This window comes from Lissotriton helveticus, chromosome 2_1, assembly GCF_964261635.1.
Source record: "Lissotriton helveticus chromosome 2_1, aLisHel1.1, whole genome shotgun sequence".
NCBI lineage: Eukaryota > Metazoa > Chordata > Amphibia > Caudata > Salamandridae > Lissotriton > Lissotriton helveticus.
In genome coordinates, this window is record NC_136059.1 from 242,416,223 (window position 1) to 242,443,927 (window position 27,705).

Genomic DNA, 27,705 nt, shown 5'->3' on the forward strand with positions numbered 1-27,705 from the left:
AGGTGGCAATCAGTGTCAGTTGTGAGGGTAAAGGGTGCCGGGCAAGCCAGCAGACACCCGAAGGGGCAAACCGACCGAGGCGGATGCTCCGTGCACAGGGATCGCGGACAAGGGAACCAGTCCCATCCCCGTGCTCTCCCCCCTCCCCTTCAAACATTTGGCATCAGACAACTCAAGGGATCCGGTGACTCGACTGGGACGGCCCAGGCTTGCCACTGCCCTGGGGGGGGCAGACATACAAAGAGGAACAACACACTGAGACCTGCAACGCTTTTCGGTGTGATCAAGATGCAGTTGTTAAGGTGCTGCGGGTTGAGGTGCGTCCTTTATTTACAAATGAGTGGGAAGGGACCGCTGCTTCCCGCGGTTGTCCCACGGGGCCCCTGACACAAGTTGAACCCCCATTCCTAGATGCGAACACGTGTATTAAGGAAGTCTCAGAATCCCGTTCTCTCCCGCACTAACGCAGCGTTGGATTTTCTACAGTAAGAGATCGAGCAGTTTACATGCCCCTGGGGCTGGCTAGGTCATGCGGCCGATTTGGATCCCGGGCGCGATCGCGGCCAGCCCCGCCACCTGGCAGCAATCCGCTGGCTCGGTCGTGGGGGAGTTTGCTTATCCCCGCCCGCCTTAACAAAGACTAATATTGCCCCCCTGGCGCCCAAATAGATTCACCCGCAGTTGTTGAATTGCTCTCATTCAACAGTTGTTACCCGTTGTTACCCAACAAGGCCTCGGGCGCTTTTCGTGGGCTGCCAAGGTAAAGTTCCAGCTGTATGGCATTGCGAGTGCCCTGACGCATTCGGGTAAAGTCTTAGCTATATAACTGCCTAACTGACGTAGCTAGAACCCTGGGATGCTACAGTCCACGCTATACAACCGCCGAATGAGGTAACTAGAACCCTTGGATGTTACGTTACTGAACACCCGCCGTTCATCCTAAGCCTTACGGGTAAAGCCCCAGCTAAATATCCTCGTGAGCGCTCAGACGCCTTCCGTTAAAGACCGCGCTATACAACTTGCCTAAATGCTGTAAATGTAACCCCGGGGTGTTACGTCACTGAAGACCCGCGGGTCACCCTACCGTCGTGTTGCTGTAGTTGGCCACACAATGCACGGCCATTGTTGCCCTCATCGCCACGCCTGCTATGGCGCCTAAAGGCCTCAGGACGCCTCCCGTGAGCGGCCATTGTCACCTTGGACCATCGCATTTTCTTGCACAGTGAAACCCGCTCGGGTACTACAGCGGTCCCCGTTGCCCAGTCATAGATGTCGCTGTAGCATTTTCCACCCAGCCAGGCCATTGTTAACCTCATCGCCTTGCCTACTATGGCACCTAAATGCTTCGGAGCGCTTTCCGTAAGGGGGGCATTACAAACTTTGCACCATCGGCTTTTCCGACGCGGGGAATACCACTTAGATACATATAGCGGTCCCCGCGTGCCTGTTACTGGCTTCTGCCGCGATCCCCCACAATGCCGGCCATTCTGTCCCTAGTCGGATCCTAGTGCCCGGGAAGGCGTAGCGGAGCTTACTATCGGACTGCCACCCGGATGGGCATCTGGGCATTGTGCAATCCACCTGGCCCTAAATCGGCACCTCATCACCCGCCTAACGTGCTGCACACTCTGAACAAGCGGTACACAACCGCTGGCCACCTCTTCCTCCCCCGTGGTCACCAGCCACAGGGCCCCTGTGCGACCTGGGTCATACCAGGGACGGGGCCAGGGGAAGGAAGAGAGCGGCGCATACCTGATGAAGACGACGGGCGACACGGGGAGATGCAGCGCAGAGCCTAGGAAACCAGGCGCGGGGACAAAGAGGCAGAGCATGGTTGCTGGGCCTGTTTTATACTCCAAGGAACGCCCCTTTCCCCAGGTGAGCCCTCCCTATTGGCTGTTGGCGAGGAGGGCGGCTCAAAGGGGTTGGCGCGCTACAAGCTCTGCTCGCCCGTCGTGTGGGACTAGGGTGCTGTCCCGCCCATGCTCCCCTGCGTGTCGCGCGGTCAGCGGCAATCTTTGGAGGCCTCGTTCTTTTGATGTGAATCAATGCAACCATGAGTTCTTAAAAATAAAAAATGGATACCCCTCCCAATTCTACTTGTAATCCCTTTCCCTCACTCCATTCGGAGTCGTTAGTTATTTGTGCATCAGTGAGACCGATGTTGATAAAGTTTGCAGTATGCGGAACTTTACAATTTATAATTAAAACTGCGTTCTTTGCCCCCACTCGGTGACAGCTAAATAAGATAGTTCAGCACGTACACTCGCACCACATATAAACACATTTAGACAGGAGAACTCAAAATAGTGACGATTCAGGGTACATCTTCGTAATTTACAAGCGGGAAAACAAACACTGACCATAACAGCGGATAACCTCTCTGAAGGTGCCCTTCCTTTATAAATCCAACGGTAATAACGCGTCATCCACCGGCGTTCCTTGAATTTCCTGCTCAGAACCCCTTTCATACATGCCAACATTTTACAACTAGGAAAAGGGGGATTTTGAAGGAGGAAAAAAATCGTGAGAGGTCATTTTCTCCGTTAACGCACATTAAAGCAAAAACTATTTTAGGCTGGCTTTAAAATGGAGAGCATCCCCCTGAGTCGGTGATGCTGGCATGTAGGCCCTTTGAAGGACGTTTTTTGGCACTCCCTCGGACTAAGTGCCCAGAGGCCGAGCTCCGTGGGACCGCAGGAGAAACTAGGTGGGGGAAAGACCGCCATTGTACTGAAGTCTGACGCTCCAATTCGGCACGTGCTCGGTTTTTAAATCCTTTGCAAGTGGTGAATTATGGCCTGGCGCTCCCCTTGTACTCCTCCTGTAATCCCCCAGTTTCAGTTTTGCCAGTGGGGTAGGTATAGGGGTCTCCAACCAGTAGCTCGTGAGCTACTTCTGAGTAGGTCATCCGTTTTCAGCCCAGCTTACTAAATTAGAAAGCTCTCTCTTTTTTTTTTAAAGAGTTTTACATAGCGCAAACTTGACCCGAATCGGGTATCAGAGCGCTTCACATAGCACCAGTTGCGTTACATGAGGACACTTGATTGGTTGAATTAATATACATGTAAAAAAAAGGAGATTATACAACACTAATAATATTAGTTGCTCTCAATGCGTTTCATTGAAGATAAGTAGCTCTCAGTAAAGAAAAGGTTTAAGAACTCAAGAGCTGCCTCTCCCCCACACCCTATGTCAGAGGTCTTCAAACATTTGTAGGTTGAACCCCCCAGCTAATTTTTTTTTATATGTCGGGCCCCCTCACCACCTGACAAATTTCTGGAATCTCGTACACCACGTATTCGACCACCACCCTCATATCCCGGGCCATATCCGGCAAATAATGTCCAACACGATAAGTGTGTTTTGTTAACTGCAGGTTTGTGAGTGGGTGTGGTTAAATGAGAAAGGCTTATTACACAGATCAAAACTCAATCTTCCAGCAGGTAGATTAGTCACCAGACCCTAGTGAACCACACCTGAATATAAGCAATAGCACTTTTATTATTGCCTAAAAAATGCTGGATATACAAGGAAATTTGCAGTGTCAGCCCCCATTTAACTGCTGCCTTCTAGAACACACTTCTGTTTCTCAAAAACGACCGCCATGCTAGCACAAGAATTTTAAGAACTTCTGTTAGCGTATTTGTTGGCAGAGTGGTAGTCCGCAGGACTGGGCCAGCTGTTCGTATGAGGGATGTTCCAGCCCCACTGGAACATCCCTCATGTGCCCAGGTGCAGTGTGCAGGCACTAATAGATGTGGGCAGGTGGCGTCCTGTGTGCTGTTCCATGGTAGAGAAGCCCATCGGAAATTTGAATGTAGCTGCTGCACAGGTAAGAGCAGTGAGGCAATGGCAGGGTGGAAGTTGACAGAAGACAGGATAAGTAATATCAAATATATAAATAAATAAAACCGCTTACTTTGCGCTTGCCGCATCACCGATGTGGCAAGTGCAAAGCAAGTGGTTTTATTTATTTTTTATTTGATATTACTTATCCCGTTGTCGGTCAACTTCCACCATCCCCGCCCTACTGCTCTTACCTGTGCGAGCTCCCACTGAAATTGGAGGGTCATTTACCCAACGACTGTTCAGAGCTTCAAATACCTCACTACAGGGGCAGTCATCATTTTATTTAGTAAGAACGTCCTTACTAAGAGCAAGTAGCAGAGGTTAAAGGGACCATAGAAGAACAGTTTCCAGACTCCACAGCCAGTCAGGAAAATGCAGAGATACGCTCGGCCTGCCCCTCCAGAATATGGCCAAGACACGAACCGGGCAATGCACTGTAAGTGTGCAAATGAAGTTATACTAACACTGACCCTTCAAATAACACATGATACAAATTTACTTCAGAGCACTTATTAATAAATAAGTGTTATTTATCTAATTATACTCCGTTAAAAAAAGAAATAAACGAAATACTGGTTTAACACCTTTAACAAGTCACTCTTGTGCCTTGAAGATTATATTGAAATGTTTGCCACAGGTGCATATCCCAGTGACCAGCATTATAAGGATGGAACTTGTTACGCCAGGATCTATTCAACAGCATCATTAACGACTCAACCTGCAGATTACCTGAAGGCACCATAACCTTACAAGTTATGTTGTGATCATTCATACTGGTAAACCAGCAGACTACACACAGCTCTCTGCAGGTGCACATTAACCCACTAAGCTACCCTATCACGTGGTCTGTCTCAGCAAACACGTATGCCAAAGCAGCATTTCTAGCGCATTCCCCTTCTCGACAATTTCTTTGGCGGTACCATTTGGAAAAATAATGATGCTTCCTGCTATTAGAATATTAGTTTACGGTCGTGCTTTCACCCGTGGAGAAGTGTGGCTCAATGGTTAGAGCGGCAGACCTTGATGCAGAGGTCTAGCCCGGGACCAGGGTTCAATTCCCCGCCTCGGCGGGTCTTGGGCTCAAAAATTTCACGGACCTGATAATTCTCGCCTCGGTGCCTATTCCAATCATGGAGTCCCACTCTGCAACTCTGGGCAATAGCTTGATTAATCTCCACAACGGCCCCCACAACGCTAAGGATGCCTGGCCTCCACCTTGGGAGTGCCCAGGAGTGGACACCTCACAGGGAAAGCCAGGATGGGTTCCACAGCGGTATTCGTACAAGCGCCTTGAGACCCTTGCGGGTGACTAGTGCGCTATACAAGTATCAATTTACATTTGCAAGACACTGCCTTTTCTCATTTCTGCTGTCATCACTAATTTGTGGGTTTCTGGAGCACGTGTTTACTATTTTCAGTTTCATTCAATGTGCTAGATTCTGAAAAATAAGCATTCAAAACGTGAGGACTTTCAGATGCTTTCCCTTGAAATTATAAAAGCATGGGCACGTCTTGACCCATTAATTTCCCCTCCAACCCTCTGTGACCGCTGAACCCCCTCCATGTCCCCCCACTCCCCTCCCCCCACTGACTTGTGTTGTGGGAAACAATGGAAAGAGTTTAGGATGGAGTGTGCGCCCCCCCTGAGATGGCGTTGCGCCCCCCCAGGGGGGCGCGCCCCACAGATTTAAGAACACAACCCAATGATATATGGGAAGGGACTGAGTCAGAAATGAGAAACCCCTCCTGCCTTGGGCTGTGTAACCCAGTGCTTGAAGCTAGACTGAAATGTGTAGGAGCCGCCATCGGCATCATGCTTTAGATACAGGGGGCGTGTGCACGTTGAAGCTCTGAACATGCACAATGCCATCCTACTGTCAAACTAAAAATAAATCAATACTTTTAAAAAAAAGCATTGGCATTGCGAATAGATCTGACTTTAAGAAAAGTTCTACGTGATTGTGAAGCATTACAAGCGATAAGCATGGGATTTAATATGTATTTGTGTGGAAGCAAAGAACTGAAGAATACTATTGGTGTAGATTAAAAGTTCAGGTGAGAGTCGCACTGTCAAGCCAGACGCAAAAATCTATGTAGGTTGAGTGCCCTCCTCCCATCTGTGCTGCTGTCAGAGAAAACCAACGTAAGTTATCTAAGACGCTTTCATAGCATTACAGTGTCATGTGGGTGGTCGAGCTGGCTAAACAAAACTATCACTGCTGTGTGGAAGTCAAGTTCTCTTGTAAACTCACTTCGGCTCAATCAAAACATGTATTCCTGTCTCAAAACATGTTGGTGGAGCCCAAGCCCCTCTCTAGTTATGCTCACATAATTGTCTGGCAATAGCTGTACTCAGGGCTTTAAGTGGAATGAAAAAACTGGGGGGTCTCTCAAAGGGGGAGGCCGATGTAATTAAGTGTGTGGCTTAAACACCTAGGCTAAAAATCTGTGCTTAGCATAGTGTGCCACTCTACTGGTATTTTACTGCTTCTGTCACTGCATCCAGCTATATAATACAAGTAACATTACACCTACAACAATCCAGGACTATTGGCTTTGTAAATGGTTGTTAGTTGCATAAGATAAATAAGCATCAGCTATGGTTTCGTTGTATATAATATTGAAAATGCTTCAGTTCTAAAATGATGAGGTTGTGGAAGAATTATATATAACATGTCTCTGCGAAGTTCCTTCAAAGGCAGTGAAGAGCAAGGGCGGCTCCTCTGCTAAGGCGGAGGAGCGTCGCCCCACTGCTCTCAGAGCAGTGGAAAAGGGAAAAATAAAATGATTAAAAACAAGGTTAATATTTAACTTTCTGTTTCTGCTGGGCTGGGTTAGGACAGGGTGGGGCTGGAATCTCTGAGAGGAGGAGGAGGGGTGTACTGTGCACGCTAAGTGTGCACAATTGCTTGGCTGGCCATTTCGAGACGGCCAAACAGTCATGTTCACTTTGCATGTTCCCCTCCGAGGCTGCATTACAACCTGGGTGGGGAACATGCATAGGCTCCCTGTCCCAGTTTGAGCGCCGAACCACAGCGATCAGACCAATCACAACGCTGCATTGCAGTGCTGTAATTGGCTATGGCGATCATGTGTACTTCCAGGCTCTACAGCAATTGGGGAGAAGAGATGGAGGAGGCCGTGGCGCAAGAAAGAACTTTTTTTCTCTGTTTTTTTAGTCTAAAAATAGCTTGGCCCACCCCTGTTCCCTGCCAGCTGCCACTGGTGAAGAGTGGCACTGCTGCAGAGTTAAAGTCTTTCCTTCACCCTAAGGGTGAGGGCAAAAATGGAGAGCCCAATGGGGACGCAACTCAGCATGTGCTGTAAGAACTGCCAGTGCTGAACAATGGCCACACCTGGCCCACTTAAAGCCCTGGCTGCACTATGAAGCCAGATCATAATGAACGTGAGTTACAGCTATCCACTTCCTTTTCCATGCAGGCAGCACTGATTCCCGGACTCCAGTCAAGCAGAATTGATTGGGCGGGGGTGTGGCCCGACACCTTTACGAAGCAACCACCACAGAAAGACTGAGGGCCTTATCGGGTGGAATTTCCTCTACCCGACCTCGCCTCAGTCACGGGACTGACCGACACCCGGTTGGTGGTCCCCACCGACTAATTAGGATGAGACCGAACACATTGTAAAATGTGAAGCTCAGTTCATTCCTGCACCTTGTGGCGGGCACTTCAAGATGCCTGCCACAAGTTGGAGGGATCAACATGGGGGTACCATAGGTGCCCACTCGGCCTCCTGCCTGTCAAAAAGCAGTCGGAAAGCCTGTTCAGATTTCTTTCCGACCAACTACATCATAATAGGCCGGTCGGAATGGAATCCGACCAGCATATTACATTACGGTCGGAGCTTACCACATCATAATTAGGCCCAGAATGTATAAATTGTTAACATGCCTACAAATTGTAGCACCATAACACGTTTTGAAACCTAGATAACACTTTACAGATTTGTGGCAAATGTTGGATGTGCACACTTGTGCTCTTGTCCACAGAATTCTGCTTGAGGCTGTGTAGAGGGTGGGTGAGGAAACAGGGGCTGCACTTCCTGATTCTGCTTGGCATTAGGCACATTACCACTGCCTTTTGTGATGCAGTCAAACTGTCTTGGATTAGGGAGAACTAAGGTGCAGCCCTTTGTCACGTTATTTCATAGTTGCTCCTGCCATTAGCTGCAAATCTAGCCTGTATATTGTTTGGATCCAAAAAATACATGGCCATTGGGCTTCTGGCTAAACTATATTGCAGTATGTTGTGTGTCACCCACTTATCTCTCTTCCCTCCTGCATTACCAAATGTCCTACCACAAGCTACCCCTATAAGGCCATAATCCATCTTAGTAGGTCATGCTTCCTTAACATAATCTGATTTAATTAAAATGACTCGCATGTGTTTTATATATTAGTGCGCAACTTGTTAACTCATAAGGACCGCCTTAAAGTATGTAAAATGTATTCCAAATAAGTCACAAGTTTACATGTTCACATGAGCATACTTCTACAATGCGTATTGTCTATGCTAGTGCTCTGTGTGTGGCCTGTGGTAGAGCTGTTGGGCTTACTTTCTTCTCTGTATTTATTTGTGTTAAAATACATTTTAGAACATAATGCTTCTCTTTTGAACATTCTGTATGTTGTCATGTAGTTCTGTTACAAAAGGGCAAGTTGCATTTCCATTAAAATGTTCTAGCCACTAAATTGACTGTGAGATAATGCAAGCACATATTAGTAACTAGAGTTTATGGTTAGCCATAGCATTATTGTTGCATTACTAACTTAGTTTTCTTATTGGTTTTAACAGCTATATATTGTGCTTATCTTGGAGCAGCTCTCGCCAATATGATGGCAGTGGTGAGTATTTTGGCGTTATGACCATGTATTTTACTTCTGTTCAGAGGGTCAACATGGTTTCTGTGAACATCCTCCCACTTTTGAATTAATTATGTGAAGATGTATACGTTTCGCAGTGATTGAAAGCAGCATACCATGTAAAAATAAGCCTATTTTCAATTTTTGGGACTCCATTGCTAGAATTCAGAAAAAAACTACTGCAATACTTTGGGAGAGCAATTGTTTAGAGTAAGGGTGACAAACCTTGGACAAGGAAATTAAAATCCATCATCTCATCTCCAGATTTAGTCTTATTAGATCAATGTTCAAAATCCCATTGTAATATTGCTACTGTTAAATCCACCATTTTATCTAAGGCACGGGATGCTGACAAATCAGCTTTCGGTTGAATGTGCACCCTACTTCAAGTGAACAGAGGAAATACAGCTTACTAGGACACGTCAGGCTGCCACCAGAGGTTGTCTTATGTTCTACCAGGACATTAAAGAGTCCATGGTAGCCCTTCTCCATGGCTATGTAAACAAAATTAAAGATTGGTTAATCATCCCAGATCATTGTCTTGTTTAAGCAATTCTTTGCTGTAACTTATTGAATGGGTTTTTGGCTCCTTCTGCATGAACACAAACGCATTAGAATAGATGATTGGCATTGTTGGAAAACGGCCCTCCCTGGGGTACCCCAACATTTTTGCCTTCGTCCTCTTCTTTTTGGTGAATTCTTTTTGTTGGCGCAAGGACTCTGAGCACTTTTACAGCGCTTAAGTGCATGTGCTTCTTCCTTAAACGTGTGCAATTGGTGTATACCTGATTGACCTATTTAATTTACTTGTTAGTCCCTTGTAAGGTTATATACCATTTACCATGGCCTTTAACCCCTTCGGTGCTGATGACGGAACCGCTCCGTCATCAGCCGCGGTTGCGCTGTGCTGATGACGGAGCGGTTCCGTCATGGCCCGCCCAGCTCGATAGAACGCTCATGCGCGGCGCGAATTCCGCGCCTGCGCTGAGGGTTCTATTGAGCGGGGCGGGCCGTGACGGAACCGCTCCGTCACGAGCACAGCTCAACCGACGCTGGTGACGGAGCGGTTCCGTCACCAGCATGCGGCCGCCGCGCGGCCGCCCCACACCCTTAGCACTGCGGCGGAATAGCCGCCGCAGTGAAGGTGTTAAGTTAAAAGTTACTAGTGAGCTGCAGCCCTGATTGTGCTACCCACAGACGTAGCCTTTTAAATCTGTCTCAGTCCTGCCATTGCAGTGCCTGTGTGTGCAGTTTACTGTCACTTCAACTTGGCATTTAAAACAACATGCCAAACCTTAAACTCCCCTTTAATTACATATTTCACCCTAAGGTACGCCCTAGGTAGCCCTAAGAAGAGGGTGCTATGTAAGTAGAAGGTAGGACATGTACAATTATGTTTTGCATGTCCTGGTAGTGACAAATGGCTAAATTCATGTTTCACTACTGTGAGGCCTACTCCTCTCATAGGTTAACACTGGGAATTCCTTAACACTTTTAAGCTGAAATTCCTGAGAGTAGTAGCTTTTTCATGTTTCAAATGTTTGGAAGGGATTGATAAATCCTTCTTACTGTTGAAGTTGGATTTAACTTTATTGTTTTATAAATGCCCCTTTTAGAAAGTGGACATTTCTCTGTGCTTACTGCTCTGTGTGCCTTGCAGCCCGTCTCCAATATGTCTGGACTGAGTGACAGCTACATTTTGTGCATTCCCTCCAGACCACCAAAACACAGAAGGCTAGGTGTGTCCGAGTTCCTATCTGCATTCTGAGGGATAAACATTTCACTTGACTAGGCTGTGTCCTGTTTCCACTCAAAGGACTGAATACACCCCACAGATAGCCTGGCAGACAGGACTGGATTGAAAGGAATCTATGTGCATTTCAGAGTTGCTTTGAAGTCGCCCCCACATCAAAGGCACTTTTTGGCAGAAGTATTGGTTCTCTGACATCCTAAAATCAGACACCTATAGATCTGGAACTGAAGCTCTGCCAAAGGAACTGCTGTGCTGCTTAAAGGGCTCAACTGGACTGCTGATCTAGAAGGCCTGCTTTTCTGTTTGTTGCCCTTCTGCCTGCTGCTCTCTGACTCTGGCGAAGGAGAGCTAGACTCTGCCTTCTCCCAAGTGTTCTCCAAGGGCTTGCTGGCTAGCCTCTTTTGTCCCTGAGACTTCAGAAGAACAGATGCCTTCCAAATCATCACCTACAGCTCCTGGGCCCATCTTCAACTCATTCCTGACCCCCAAGAGGTGCCTCTGCAGTCCTGTGGCTTTGGACATGGTTTTTAGACTCTTAAAATCAAGCTCTGGAACTGCGCCACTTGCTGGAAGGATCAGCACAAGCCACTGCAACATATTCTCATCGCACAGCAAGCATTAGTTCCTGCAACCACGCAGCCCTGTCCGCGATACCTGGCTGACTCTTCGTACCCCCAGGATCTTTACTTGTGATGCTCTACTTGCTCCCGGCGACCGTCTCTCCTGCCAATGGGACTCTTGACTCAACTTGAGAAGGTAATACTTCAGCAGAATCTGTTTGGAACAGTATCCGATCAGAAGCGCCATCGCAGTCGGCCTGAACTTTTGACCTTTTAGTTCTATTGACTTCTAAGCACTGCTCTTGATTTATTCCTTAAAAATCCATAAATCCAGCTCTACTTTTTTTTACTGGATTTTTGTCGTTTTGGTCTTATTTTATTCATAAAAATATAATCTATATTTTTAACCGTGTGTGAGTATTTTGTATTGTGGTGTATTCATTGTGTTACACTGTGGGGCTAATTACGATGTTCGGTGAACTTAAGCCCACCCAACACAGTCTCGGTCCTGGGACCGACCGACTGACCTCTGGTCGGCTGTCCCGACACCATAATTAGGATGCAACTGAATACTTTTCTGTCACATTCCTACATTTCCTGTTGTGAGCAAGCATTACGGCCTTAAACCAGCCGTAATGCATGCTCCCATAGGGAAATGGGAGGTGCTGTTCAACCCTGCACCCCATGGCAGGCACCTCAAGGTGCCTGCCACTGGGTGCATGGATCAACAGATGCCCCCGTGGACCCACACTAGAGGCCACACACACAGGGGCCTTGCTTGGGGCCCCAAATACGCTTGCCTATGTGATTTCCATGTCAGGCCAGTATGGAAACCATGCCAGAAACCGTGCATTGTAATCCCAAGGACAAGGGCCCACCCTTTGGCATTACGGCCAATTCTGACGGACCGATGGTCTCCTTGAGTCTGTAGGAATCCATCCGGAATGACTGGGCAATTTCAATTTTGACCGGCTGATACATAACCAGCCAGTCTGAATTAAAACTGATGATAGGGGTCGGAAAGTCTCTGACCGCTTTCCGACCTCAATCGTAATCACCCGTGTATGTGTGTGTGTGTGTGTAATACTTTACACATTGCCTCTTTAGATGAGTCTGACTGTTCTGTGCCAAGCTACCAGAGCATGAGCCCAGGCTGTCTTTTAGTGTGTACTTAGCTTTCCCTGACTACAGCAGTGATTCCTTTCTGGCCTGAGTGTATACCTCAGCCAACCAGAAATTAGCGTTTACTTTAAATGTCTAATTTGTAGGTGGATTTATTTAACATTATTGGTAACTACTCATAAGAGTTGCTTCATAAATAATTTTATTGTTTTTTTTATCTTTCAGGTTGGGTTGGCTTGTTGCACCTGGCCATTCTGTCTGTGTGCAATTACCTTACTGTTACTTACTACAAACAACTCTGATATTTACAGGTTGCCCCTCAACAATGTCTCTTACCCAGAAGCAAATCGGCATTATTACTTAATGATGAGGAAAAAAGAAAAGAAAGAGAAAGATATGAGCAACTTGTGAAAGTAAAACGCCTTTGTGTTGTTATGGGGCACCTTTTGGATTGTGAATTAATGTGAAATTAACATGAACTCTTAAAGCGTCTTATTCACCGGCAATAACTTATTTCATCATTACGCTGGGTGTTCTATATTTCTGCATTTTAAAAGGATTAGTAGTTATTCTTCCTACCAATAATCATTGGCTTCAGTGTTGTTCAACAATTTCAAAGCAATATGAACAGTCAGTCTCTGACTCTGGCACTTAATTGGCGTTTCTGCACTTGACTATGATGTATAATATGGCCTCACTTTGCCTATTCCAGGGACATCTCGTTTTAACAGTTTTAAGAGTAATTGATGTTTCTAAAAACACCCTTTTTCCACTTGTATATATGGTTTTTAAAATCCTTGCCCCAAATAATTGCTCTTTTGCCTTGATTGAAGGAGATCAATGTATGAAATGTGCTGTGGTCTTCTTCCATTATTATGGCTCCTTAAATAACAAGCCTTGAAAATGCAATTGGTCTCGCATTTGTCTTTTACGTATATGGTGTGAAGTGGAATTATGTGTGTTGAATTGGATTAGTTAAATGTGTAATTGTGTGGCATGGAATTGAGTGGTGTGACGTGGATTGGATTTGTGTAGTGGAATTATGTGGTATAGTGTGCTGTGGAATTATATGGATAGTAAATATGAGGTATTGAGTGTATTGGAATTATGCGGTGTGGGATTGTGTGTTATGGAGTGTAATTATGTGGAATGGTATTTTGTGTTGTGGAGTGGTATGTAGTGGAGTTTAATTATATGGTGTGCTGTTGAATTTATGGTGTGGGTTAGATGTATGTGGTGTGTTGTGTAATTGTGTTGTTCAGTTCTATTATGTGGATTGGAAAAGTGTGGAGTTGAATTGTGTGGTGTGGAACTGTGTGATGAAAAGAGGAAAATAGGTAGGAGCTAAGCTTCAGATCTGTGTGTTCGTGTGTTAAAAAAAAGATTTAGATCTCTTGGCATTGTAAATGTAAATGTATGCTATGAATTGGAGTGGATATATGTGGTGGGTAGGGATTTATATGAGTTGGATTAGAATTGTTAATTGTGGCATTGTGTTGGTGTATATTGGATTTGTCTAGTGGAATTAGGTGGCATGGTGTGCAGTCTTATTATGTGGATAGTAATTATGTGTTTTTGAGGGTATTGGAATTATGTGGAGTGGGGTTATGTGTAATGGCATGTAATTATGATGAATGGTATTTTGTGTTTTGGAGTATTATGTAGTGGAGGTTAATTATGAGGTGTGCTGTTGAATTGTATGCTATGATTTTGAATTATATGTTGTAAATTGGATATATGTGCTGTGTAGTTTCTTCCTTCAACTTTGCCACCTTAGGACAAAAACTGTAAGCAACATTTCAGGTTGGACAACCCAGTGCAGTAGCCAGCTGTGTAGTCTATGACCCTAAGAAATAATGTAAAGGTACCTGTAGATCTCTTCAAATCTGCCAATTTACAGAAAAAATACAGACAGCTTATCTAGCTCTCACAGCTCCTCATCCACCAGACTGCTAAACCCTGGGGCACCACAGTACACTGCCCTGCCCTAGCTAGGCAGTGAGGGAGCACAGGAGGAACCAGGACCCACAGGTGCTCCTGGGCCTAATCATGTGCATCCCTTATGGGGCTGTGCTCTGTTTAAAGCCAGCAGCCTTCCAACCACACACCCGACATGGGTAGCTTGCTGCCCATGTTGGCAAGAGAATCAGTGCCCCAGATAGGGGTTGTAAGCACTGTATCAGTGCATCAAGTATGTCTAGATACAACCCAGAACTGAATTGTAGATTTGTAAGCTGTCTTGTTTGAGAGTGTGAGGTAGCTTCCTACTTCCAGTCTAAGGCCCTGGGATGCTTAAAGAAATCCCAGTTGATGTGTTACAAAAGGTTTTTACTGGGTCCCATTTCAGAAAGTGGGTTTTTGACATGTATCTCTAGGTGTGTAGAAGGAAAGATAAAGGACATTTCTGCTGTTAAATCAGTTAAACTGATATGATTGTTTATACACAAATAAAGAAAAGGACATATAGCACTTTTTAGCAAAATTCCATTTACGTCCAGGATCAAGAGGATGCATCTGAAGTTAGTAGAAAGCATCCGTAACTGGTCGTTTGCCATTTCATGTGGTGACTTCCTCAATCAAAAGTTTAAATCTTGAAAGAGGCGCCAGAAATTGAAGAAAACTCTCTAAACAAAAGTAATCAGCATAGAGATGCAGTTGTTCATTGACCCCATTACTTAAGGGGAATTTTTCCCTTCACTCGTGTCTTTACCATGGAGCACTGAGCATGCTGGTGCCTGAAGGCCCATTCTTATAGCTTAAACTGCAAGTTCCAGCATGCTTAGTGCTGCGGTTAGAAAAGGCAGCTGCAAAGTGCCCTAGTGACATGCACAGGCAGTTTATACTGAACACCTCCCTGGACCTGCCTTTGTCTGAAAACATGCGGCTTCAGCATCTTCCAGCCGACAATGACATTGGGAGATTACCGGCATTGAGTTGCCATTTCACGCTCTTTGCCCACCCTACTTCAGAGGCCCCTTCCCCTCAATAAATAATAATAATTGTATGTTTATATAACTCTTCACGATGCCCTTCTACAATTTCTAAGTGCTGTATGTAAGGGGTGCATTCTGTGAGCAGCTGGAAAGGCCAGTGTCAGATTTCAGTGCACGCGTCAGTGCACATACATAACAGAGGTTGGATAGGACATCCGCCATTGGTACTCAACATCTCTGTGTCTGCACCCACAGCGCGGAGAGAATGGAGTGCTCAATGCCATGATAATAACTCCCTAGATGGCTATTACAGGAGAGAGAGCATGGCAGAGTGTCTGTAGAATCTACAAACAGCCCATTAACCAGTGATACACACTTTTCAAACAAGCATTTGCAATGCAATAGGACTCGCATTTACATGAGACCTAATGCATTGCATCACGGACAACAGGAGTGGGGGAGCTATGCATACAGAAGTGAGGGTGGGGGGATGTGGGAGAAGGGGGCGAGATGGCATGGACAAAGTAGTGCTAACAGTCTAAATAACACGCACCGTACTGTGTAACACTCGAAGTAAAGGGGCCAGTAGCCATGGCAGGGTACAATAGACAACATGCCCATAATAAGGAGGGATTAACAAGCATCATAATCAAGCAGAAGGCAGCATTTACGAAAGACAATGACACAAACCAATTAAAAACATGGACGGAGCTTTCACTGTGTTAACGCGGGGTTTCTGGTCTCTAGTTACCTTACCAGATCCCTAATCATGTCGACTGAATCGTTGGTACCTGTCATTGAGTAAAAGACAATCTACTACTAGGTTAGTCAATTAGGAACTTAAACCACTCTAAAGAACCACTTACCACTGGGAAAGGTTAGAAAGTTTTAATTCAAAGTCAAAAGTATCTGGAGATACAAACATCTCAGAATAAGATTCAAAAGGTATACAGGTAATAATACAAAAAGGTACTCTCTGAATATTCTCAATCGGCAAAAGGAAATTATCAAAACTATCTCAAAAAGCATAAGTGTTGCAAGAATCGCTGTGAGTTGCAACCTGAGAGTCATTTACAGAAAGGAAAAGTACAAGTTAAATCTGTCCCTACACTAGACTAAGTGACATCCCTACTTAACAAGATCTTTACCTAAAAAGGTGTCAGCAGTGGTGACTTCCATAGAAGATCACACACTTCCCTTAGTCTTTGTTTCCAAATTGAAGTCTGTTAGTTCTCTATCTGCCTACCCATCCGCTCTCTTAGGCTCCTCAGATCATCTGCTCTAACTCCACCCCGGGGTGCTATCCCTAATACAAAATCACATTTCCCATAGGAACGCCCATGTCGACGCCTCTCACGTGGTGCAGTTTTGAGCGGCAAATTCCGTCCTGGTGCTCCTCTGGACTCTTCATTAAAGTTGACCTTGCTTCCCAGGCTTCTCTCCGTCCAAGCGGTACCCCCTAAAATTCCTGAAGACTCCTACAGGCCTGTGCCTGGCACTTCTGAACAAGGGCCTATTCATTATTTCTGATTTAAGTTCCCCTTGCACCTGCAAACAGACACTCTCTCGGTAGGCCCCAAATTCCAGTCTCTACCATATCTAAGAGTCATAAAACATTTTGAACAGACCTATCATTCGTGCTCTGTGCGACTTCTCCTTAACGAGCTCATGCAGATCAAAGAAACGACTTTATCTATTCAGGCCTACTAAAATTACATGAAACGGGCCTCTGCAATATGCACATTTAATTTCTTTGTTTAAACGATATTTAACTAACACACATATACTAAAATATAACACATCTATGTAAAACATATATTTCAATACTATGCCTAATAATACATTTGCACTCAAATGACATTAGAATCCACGTCACTAAAAGTGTAGCAGCATCTTTCGTTTCCTGTGAAATGCCATGTGGCCTACACATTTTCATGGTTTGCAGAATTACATTTCGTTTTCACTTAGCCATCTAACGTGTGACTCCAACATCATTTTAACATTTCTACAACCTCTACATTAGTTTTCCACACTTATATATGTATCTATTCTAATTAAAACAAACACTCATATATTTTCACTATATAAATTGACACTCTTGTGTAATACAATTTAAACTAACACTACGTGCTTGTAAATATGGTGTACTTATACATTTTTCAGATTTGTGCTCTCTCAACTGTATACTCCATTACTGCATGCCTCGCAGAGTGAGTAGCGCATGCGCGCTGCTGCTACAGGCTCGACCTAAAAAGGAGCATATAAATGTCTTAAATCTTCCACAGTATCTTTTGACCTAATGTGTAACTTGTCACGTGGTGCATTTCCCAGTTCTATATTGTTGGTGCTGACTGGCTGAGTTATATTCACACTGGTTTCGATTTAAAATGTTGAAGTTAATACTGTGGTTGGTTGAAGACTACATATCTTCCTAAATGAAACATACTGAACTCCCAATCAGCCCTTCAGTCTATTTTTTGATTATTGTAAATCATCTGTTGCATATTGTCAACTTCTTCCAAAGGGAACACATTCCTAACTCTGGTGTCTCCTCATTCCTGTAGGGAATTACCCATTTACATGAACTCGCACCTAACCGTAGATGTTCTAGTCTTCCCAACATGCACCCACAGGATTGCACATGTTGGGCTGCCTTATTGTATGTATGACTACTAAAGTTAAAACTGACTAAAAATTCTCGAATGGTCAATTTTTTTGTAAACTTGACATTTGTGGAAAATTGACTAGCATCGCTATTCAGTAATGCACTTTGCTTGCCAACATATTGTTAAAGGAGACGAGCATTATGTAATCTATAAAAACATGTCTATGTAAAATGTTACATATGTGAAACTTATTTATTTACAATGTTTTACTTTTCTGTGCTTTTGTAACTATATGGAGTGTTTTATTAGACATTAGTAAATAACACATATTTTGCAAGATTATCTAAACGAGTTTGCATTTTACATAAAATAAACCTGGAGTCTTACATTTGTTTTGTGTATTTGTCTTGTTAGTTAAACAGCATAATGTTATACAGCAGGGCGTGGCTGTGTTCCAGCAGGCGACAAATAGTTGAGTAATGTACTCACTAAATAATTAATATTTCAATAACATAGGCCATGGAGACAACCTGGTTTGAATATAGTTGAATAAAAAGTAAAAAATTTGTAGAAACCCTTTCAATTTCTTTTTGTTTCTAACACGAAATGTCTTGGCAGTGACACTTGCTTGACTATTTGAATGATGGCATTTTTTTAATAATGGATTGCGAAAGGTATATCTAAATCAACAAGAAAGTTAAATGTATCGAGTCTGTTCTCAACCAGCAGCAGTTCCCTCATTAATATTTTGTATTTTTTAGTTTTGCAACACGATGCCGTCATTGCCAAATCTTTTCGCCTTCAAAAATATTATACCTGAACCCACGCTCTTGTCGATTACGGATTAAAACACCGAGCCGGTCTTCTTCAAATAAAAGGACCCCATTTTGTGTGTTTTCTCTTATCACTAATGCAAAAGAGATCCTCTGTGTTGCAGAAATATGACCTGCTTCAACCTCTGTGCACCATAGATGGTTAAATATATTCTGTAGAATAAATTAGAGGGGTGGGGGTGTGTATCTGAAATCTTGACTGTCACAAGAATTACAGGTTTGTCTCCATAATGGGGGAGTCTGGTGTCCTGGGGAGCATGGAGGTTGCAACTTTGTCACTTGAGCAGTCTGCGGCCTCCTGCCGAGTCCGACCTGTGCAATGTCTTCATCTCTTGCAAATCGACATGCTTTACCAAAAATCATGTAGCATCTCTGTAATGGAGCAAATGCGGTGTAATTATTGAATTAAAAAAGTGACTCGTTGATTATCTGTTGTCATGACGAAGCACTTTGTCACTTTGCTTTCTCTCGGACTATGCTAAATGCCAAGATGTGCTTTCACCAGATGTGTTTTGTGTCAAACCAAACGCATTAATAAAATTGTATTCGAGAAAATGACACTTTGAACCCTGCCAACCCCTAACTTAACTTGTGTTCAGGCCTGCTTCTTTGCTGGCTCCTATCAACCTGGCCAACTGAGCCTTTTCCAGGCTGGGCTGGTGCCCCTGTGCTGCTGATCTGATGGGTTTGTGTACAATACCAATGCGTTTTTCCATGCAGTAGGCGTTGGGCTGCTGTTAAGTTTGGTATGTGTGAGAAATCAGGTTATTGGGGGTGAAACCACTACAAAGTTTGTCAGGGTGAGCCACAAGTCACCAAATCTGTGCTTAACCCACTGGTAGCTTGGCACAAAGCAGTAAGGCTTAACTTAGAGGCAAAGATTCAAGGATTAATGTAGCACACAAATAGTGAAAACACAATTAAAAAAATCCAAAATCAATTTGAAGAAAGTCAACTTAAACAAATTTCCAGAATATCAAAAATACATTCAGTAGAATGGAATACTCATTATAGGAGCAACCTCCAAAAACAAGAAATTAGATATTTAGGAGTACAAATAGTTCATAACCTTGATAAGTTGGAACAAGTTAATTTTGATAAAGTCACCACAATAGTAAAAAATACAGCTGAACACATGCAGGGCTCTTCCACTTTCCCATCTGGGTAGGTCAAACCTTCTAAAAATGGCTGTCCTCCCCAAATACGCTTTCCTATTTAACACTATCCCGTTAGAATTCCCAAAGAGTTGGTTAAAAAAAATACAGGAGATGTTTTCCAGCTTTATATGGGGAACTAAAAACCAAGAATTTCCCTAAAGAAACTGATGGCACAAGGAGGTATTGCTTCCCCCGAGCTATATTTGTACTACTGCCCATTCCATAAAAGAACGTTCGGCAGTTGCTGATGGATAGCTCGATTTTTTTCTCCGCACTTTAAGGCTCTCACGACTAGTGTCTCTCATGAAGCGGATTTTTTTCTACAAAAATGTGGACATCCTAAGTTTTCTAAGAATGTGAGTCTGAAAGTACTCAAAGCAGCCATAAATCTTTGGGCTCGAGTGAGATGTTTTTTGAAAATACCTTACTACAGTGATGCAGCGCCTATATTGGACTCTCCTGGTACACTGGCCTGCTTGAAAGATACTCTAGCGGTCCCACTTAGATCGTATGGTATTTGTAGGTGGGGGCAGCCCATCATAGATACTGAAATCATTTCTTGGCAACATCTTTCTGCGATTTGTGAGAACTCGGTCTCCAAGTTTAAATATGATCAATTGTCATGCTGGGTAAAATCCTTAGGGAAGGAGCTTGAAGGGAAAAGGGACTTGGTCTTTAAATTCTGTAAGCAAGCCACAGGCCGGAAAGAAGTGGAAGCATGGTATTGGTTGCTAATTCAAAATGGCGAAGAGATGAAAGACATGTTTACAGAGTCCTGGAAGAAAGATTTACCAAATGAAGATCTCGAAATTTTTGGTCAAGTATCTATGTCTCTTTTATGGTATTATGTGAAATCTGCACCATTAAAAAAGAATCATATTTTTATAGTTCATAAGGCATATTGGACTCCATTGAAATGATCAAAGATGGGGAGCCGAGAGATCAAGAAATGCCCGAAATGTGGAGAGATTAATGCCAACGAGGTCCACATGTTCTGGTTGTGTCCAACCATCCAACCCTTTTGGCAGAAAGTGGGTAAGACGACCTGTGGCATTCTTGGGCAAAGGAGTGAGCTGAATACGTCCTCTATAATTTTTGGAGTGTTTCCGGGGGGATAGATAATCGAAGTTTAACTAAAAACATTAAAGCTCTTTTTTTTTGTTCTGATCCTTCTTGCACGGAGGGAAATATGTATAAAATGGATTCACCCCTGCCCCCCTACAGAGGAAGAATGGATTTATTCCATTCAGAGGATTTCCCGATTTGACCGTGCAAGTAAGCAGACCAAGAAAACGAAATACTGAGAAATATGGGATGATTGGGCAAAGACACAGGTCTCAAATGCATTATAAGAAGTGTTATTCTCACTTTTGTGCCAGTTCACTTTTTCATTGTTTCTTGGTTGGGTGTTTTATCTATCTTGATACCTCTTTACCTATTTACCTGGCTTTTCACGATTCTTTCTACTTTCTTTTTTTCTTCACTAAATATTAAAAAAAAAAATCTGGTAGTTAGGATTCATTTTGAATTTGTGCTTTATGGTCAGATGAATAAAACTATGCTTCATAGGTTGCTCTGTTGGTGGGGTCATCCCAGTTATAGCACCTGCCTATAGAAGATTATGTGCTATTTTCCACCCAAGAGGATAATTCCTGGTATGACCCAGAGATAAATTATATCTTTCCTCCCTTGTGGAGTGACCGGTTAGTAAGTTATCCTATCTTGGTTTGGTCTATGCCTTTCTTCTTTGAACTTAAAGCATGATTGATACAGGAGGACTAAAAAAAGGCCATTCCCATTGCAAGTGATACAATTTATATACTATAACCTCAACCTAATAAATTGGGCTTCCCCACTATAGGCCCACACATTGTAACATCACTCCAACTCTGGTTTCGTTCAAACACCAGGGAGAGCTCACCATAGCCTCCCGAGACTTCTTAATCATATTTTCCCTTACTCAGAAACATTTTAGAAACCTGTTCCTTTCTCTCACGCTGCTCATTTTTTTACTTCATCAACCCCTGTCCCCCCACAGGGTACCCCAAAACCCTGCCCCACCCTCGAGACTGGCAACTATCCTACTACCCCCCTCAAATAATCCCTCCAAAAGTGGGTGCAATGACTTAGCACTTAGTGCCCCACATGTGACTTCCGACCGCCTCCCCCCTCCCCCCCTGGAATGAACATCCAAATCTTGACCAAGAAGAGCAAAGAAGAAGAACATACCGTACTAAAATGCCTTTTCCTCCCAAAAACCAAAGCAGAGCCATTGCCTTATGGTTTAACCATCCATGACATAAGGGCCTGAGCCTCTTCAGCCATTGTAAAACAAATAATGTGATTGGCCATCCATGAGGACCTTCAGTTTGGACTGCTGTACCAGAGAGGCTTGCCTCACCCCGAAGAGTTTAAACTCTTGAATCAACAATTGAAAGGCCATGCGGCAACAAGCTGTTGCAACAGATAAATCCGAAAACACTCATTATGAACGTTATCAGCAATGGTAAAGTATTTTGGACAAATTTCTGCAGCCGAAATCTGTTCCTTGATACAGAAGTAAGAAAAGTTCACCAGAATTGTCGGAGGGTATTTTGCTTCAGCTGGCCTGTGAGCTGGGACCCTATGTGCCCACATGATTGTTAGGTCAGAAGGTGTGCCTGGTAGAATATACTTCTTAATCAGTGAATTAATTAACTGTGTGCTGCTCTGAATGTCCCCTGGGCCTCATTACCCTCTGGAATACCAATAAATCGAAGACTATTAATGATAGTCTATTTCCTCAACCTTATTTTCTAGTTGACAAATCTTTTTTTGCTCAAAAGTAATGTTATTGTGGTATGACAAATTCTTAGCCTCCTGATCTGATATTCTTTGCTCGGCCTCCTGTAGCCCTTTTGGTAGCGGGGTAAAACTTTCTTCTGTCTTTGCTAGTCTTTGGTGCAACATTTTGATTTCCAGAGTTTGTTGCAACTTTAATTCATAGACCTCTGCCAATATATTTTTTAGCAATAGTTTTAATGTCTCTGGTTGCTGTGCAGCTAGCTGATAATTAAGACTAGTATCTTTGTCTGCCTGAAGATCTCAATACATCCGTTCTAGACCCCCACATCTGCTTGTGCCTCTCACTGATGCCTTTACTGACTTTGAGCTTGGGCTTGTGCTGCTTAGCTTGGAGATGTGGATGGTGGAGTACGAATCTCAGTCGCCTGATTTTCTCCAGCAGATTGTGGTCCCATATCATTCTGCCCCTGCTCCTGCCTCATGAGACCATCAATGATATGCTCTTTAAAGTGCTGCACCTGTATCACCTTAGAGGATAATTTTTGAAACAAGGTATAATCCTTGGTCTAGTAGCCATCCTTGGGGGTTCAACGTTGAATCTGTCATTGAGTCATCTGCTTAATGTGGCCCCCTGGGCGGTAAACTGCTAGGTTGAGACTGCCCTTGAACAACAGCAGAATTTATGTTATGTGTTATATTTAATTTATACAGCGCACGGCTACTCGAAGTGTCCCGGCGCTTGCTCCAGAAAGTTAATCACCACCAGATCAGATTTTTTTTTAAATTTAAAGCAGTGGGTCTTGGATGCCCCAGAGGGCCAGCGGTAGCATATTCCAAGCCAAGCCAGCTTTATGAACAAAAGAGCTCCCACCAAGCCTATGGCGATTACACCGAGGGGTCTTTATTAGTAGTTGGTTGGACAAACAAAGTTGTCTAGCGGGTTTATAAAAGGAAAATCTCTTCTGAAGATAGATAGGGCCTAGCCCATAAAGGGCCCGATGAGCAATAGACTGCATTTTAAATTTAAGCCGAGATTCAACTGGGAGCCAGTGCAGGTTACTCAAATGGTTGCGAATACTCTGTCTAGATGAAAGTCCCAGTAGCAATCTGGCTGCTGAATTTTGGACTACTTGCAGTTTCCTAGCTAGGTAATCTGGACTGCCAACCAAAAGAGCGTTGGCGTAGTTCAATCGGGACAAGATCAGGACCCAGACCACGGTCTCTTTGCACTAGCCGGCAGAAGAGGGAGAAATGTCCTCAAAATTTTCAAAGTGCCAAAGCAGGTCCCCGTCAGCTTCTTCACCTGGGTCAAGAAGTTCAAGTTTTCATCGAACCAGACCCCAAGGTTTTTGGCAGTGCCCTTTCCCCTTGTGGGGCGGGGGAAATCAGGAGGCCACAGCCTTTCTCTGAAATCCATTGGGAACGAGCCATACAGGAGCACTTCAGATTTCCCTTCATTGCACTTCAACTGTGCATGCGACAGCCAATGAAACACAGAGAACAAGCAATGCTGTGCTGCCCCGACAGAATCGTCACCCCTCTTCCAGGAAAACAGGACCTGCGTGTCATCCGCATAGGCCATCACTTTAGCCCCACGTGACTCTGCGAGATAAACCAGCGGAGTCACATAGATGTTAAAAAGGAGAGAGCTAAGCGATGACCCCTGTGGAACGCCAGTTGTCAACTGCATCGGCGCAGAGGCATAAGGAGAAAGCCAGACCTGCTGTGACCTGTCTACCAAAAAGGACCTGATCCAACTCAATGCCGATCCCGAAATACCAATTTCCACTAGGCAATCAAGGAGTAGGGAATGAGGCACCATGTCGAATGCCGCCCGAGAGATCAAGCATAACCAAGGCTGCTCTCCCGCCGGCATCCAGACATTCCCGAATCGCCTCAGTCACCTCCAACAGTGCTGACTCCGTGCTATTAAAGGCACAGAAACCAGATTGCCCTGGATGGAGCAAGCCAGGCATCTCTACAAAGTTGGTGAGCTGAGACATAACCACCTTCTCGCAAACTTTAGCCAAACTTAGCAAGAGCGAGATGGGACGGTAATTCTCAGACAATAGAGGATCAAGAGACGGCTTCTTAAGGAGGGGCAAAATCAATGCCTGTTTCCATGATAGAGGAACACATGCCTCGCAAAGCTGATTGACCATTAGATTTACTTCAACATTGATAGTATCAGCCACTTCAGACAGAAGCCTAGCTGCACATGGGTACTTAGGTGATCCCGATTTAAGTGCCCTAAGAATTCTAAGCGTAGTAGGCTGATCCACTGAGCTAAAAGCAGAGAGGGTACACCCCATTTCTTTCCCCTGCTTCCCCAGCAGGGCGGCAACAGACTCCCTGGATGTGTTCGAAAAAGTGTCCTGTATGCTGAGAATTTTGTCCCAAAAAATGTTGCCAAGGTGTTATACCAAGTATCCGAGGTGGGTGCCACCACGACCTGGGCGCTGGGAGAAACTTAACTCTGAACGATAGCGAATATTTCTCTAGAATTATTATTAGCCCGGTCAATGTGAGCAGTGAAATATCGGCCTTTGGCCATCCCAATGGCTGCGTAATAGAGTTTCTGTTTGGCTCTAAGAGCCTGTTTAGCAATGGAACAATAGCCACTGGCACGATATGCTCTCTCCAATACCTTACAGGCCTGTTTCAAAATCTTCAGCTCCGAGGTAAACCACGGCTTAGAGGGAGATTCTCTCCTCAACTTAAAGCTGGACAAATTATCCTCCAGGTCACCTAAAAGGGGAGGACGCGATGCTGCCAAATGGCAGCTAAGCTGCACGGCTTCCAATTTCCTGAAGGTGGGAGGACGATGGAAACTAGCTACTCGAGGCGAACGCTTAATATCCAAGAGAAGAATATGGGAAAATCGTCCAACCAAGCGACTGGTAGTGGCTTCGCCACTGATATGGGGAAATTGGCGCAGATGAGGTCAAGAATATGTCCACCTTGATGGGTCGGATCCCTGACCCATTAGGAGAGCTGGGCCAACTGGAGAAAGTCCAGAAAGCAGTTGAATCAGCCGTCTCTATAAGATCGAGATGGATATTAATATTCCCAAGAAACAAATAGTTCGAGAAGCGCAAAGCTCTATCTGCCAGTGTGTCCCCACAAGTTTCCAAAAATGTACTAGCTGGCCCTGGCGGTCGATATATTAAATAAAAATATTATAGTTGTAGACTGAAATCCAGGGCCTCGCAACCCCTCCAATTAGTAGATGTTTCACTATGCAGAGACTAATTTGAGGACAATAAAGGGGTTTCCCCCCGTGTCTTGCGTCTGGATTGGATGATGTGACAGTGTTGTCATAATGGCACTTCTTTCTCTCCAACCCGCCACATGTTTTAGCAGCATCTTTTTCTTTGGCTTTAGAACTGCATGGATGCTTAGTTCATGCACCAACAGCTCCAAGCGGTGCTGACACATACTACTGGAATGCATAAACAGCCCTCTGGGTCCCTTTGGTAAAGCTCCTTTCTCTGTGACTTCTTGCGACCAGTGCTCACCTACCTTGGGAACCCTCAGGCCTCGACACCTTCCTGCAACTTCTAGCCTCCGGCACCACCTCACATTTTCCTGTGCCGTCGATGACTAATTTCTTTCTCCTGCGATCAGGGCCACAGCACTGCAGACTTTTTTTTATTATTTTTTTTTTATTAACATGTATCAACATAAACATACAGTACAGCAAACATGACATGTGAAATTACAGTGGAGACAAATATCATTACAAATACAATAGGATATTCCATTGGGGGGTCAAGGAGAAGGGGCGTCCTCAAAATCAATACTACAGGGAGGGACACAGATATTACCACGGTACATATTCCTGGGGTCCCAGATTTTAGACCATTTACGGGGGCAGCCACGGGCAATGTAGACCGTCTTTTCCCTATGCATACACCAGTCGAGATCTTTCATCCAGTCTGTCTGCTATTTTGGGTGTGTGCGTAGCTCCCAAGAGCTGTGCGATGTTTCTTTTGGCTACGGTGAGTCCGAGTGTGACCCATATAGCGCATGCTAGACCCGAAGGTATCAAAGCGCATTACATGAGAATCAAGTTTAACAAATTACACAATACATCAAAAAATAGGCAATACAATTAGGAGGGAAAAGGAGAGAGAGAAGTAGTGGAGGGGGCAGGGGAGGTGAGAAAGGGAGGATAAGGGAAGAGACAATAATGAGAGACGAAAAGAAGTCTGTCTAAAGACCGACTGGGTAGGTGACGACCAAGGAGGGAATCCACGGCCCATCTCCCCTATAGCTAAACCAGGTAGCTCCATCGGGCATCAGACAAAATAGTTCAGTCTCAAGACATTGAGAGAGGAGAGAAGGAGAGGCACAATTAGAGGGAGGAATGTGGGAGGAGAGGACAGGAGAGACGAAAAGAAGTGGAACAATGTGGTTCAACAATATAACAGAAAAAGATCAACAATTACACATTACATCAAACAATCAGCAATACATTAGGAGAGGAGAGAAAGGAGAGAGAAATGTAGTGGGGGGTAGGGGAGGTGATTCTGGGCCCGATGTAGGTAAATTAGATTTACCGATTCATATATACCGAATTTTACCGATTCGGTATTCATGAATCGGTAAATCTAATGTAGGTAATTTTTTGGTAAAAAATACCGAATCGGTAGGATTCGGTATTTACCGATTCTGTAATTACAGAATCAGTATTTGTCATTGATTCCTATGGGCCTTGAAGCCCATAGGATTCAATGGCAAATACCGATTCGGTAATTACAGAATCGGTAAAATTACCGAATTGCCAAGGGGGACAGGGTGTCACTTTGACACCCTGTTGCACCCCTGTTTGTGGCTTGTGTGCCATGTGGCACACATACATGCCCTTAGGGTGTACATGCACAGATGTGCATGTACACAGGTATTCGTTATTTACCATGCAATAGTATTACATGGTAAATAACGAATCGGTAAGGGCCTGTGGCACTGTATTCAGTGCCACCTACATATTGATTTACCGATTCGGTAAATTTACAGAATCGGTATTTTACAGAATCGGTAACTTTACCGATTCGGTAAATATACCGATTCTGTAAATTTTAAGGCCCCTACATCTCCATTTGCAAATACCGGTCGGTAACGGCCGAAATCGGCCGTTACCGACCGGTATTTGCCGACCTACATCTGGCCCAAAGTGAGGATAAGGGAAGTGACAACCGTAGAGACGAAAGGAAGTCTGTC

General features: G+C 44.3%; 1 protein-coding gene across 2 annotated transcripts in view; it reads left to right on the plus strand.

The window, feature by feature from the left end:
• Positions 1-18,099, plus strand: part of LOC144817868 (urea transporter 2-like) — a 316,753-nt gene extending 298,654 nt beyond the window's left edge. For both annotated transcript variants that reach the window (XM_078674742.1, XM_078674743.1), the window contains exons 8-9: positions 8,667-8,716; positions 12,395-18,099. In XM_078674742.1, coding sequence (XP_078530868.1) covers positions 8,667-8,716; positions 12,395-12,580 — 236 coding nt within the window. In that variant the 3' untranslated portion in view covers positions 12,581-18,099. The remainder of the gene's footprint in view (positions 1-8,666; positions 8,717-12,394) is intronic.
• The last annotated feature ends 9,606 nt before the right edge of the window (positions 18,100-27,705 follow it).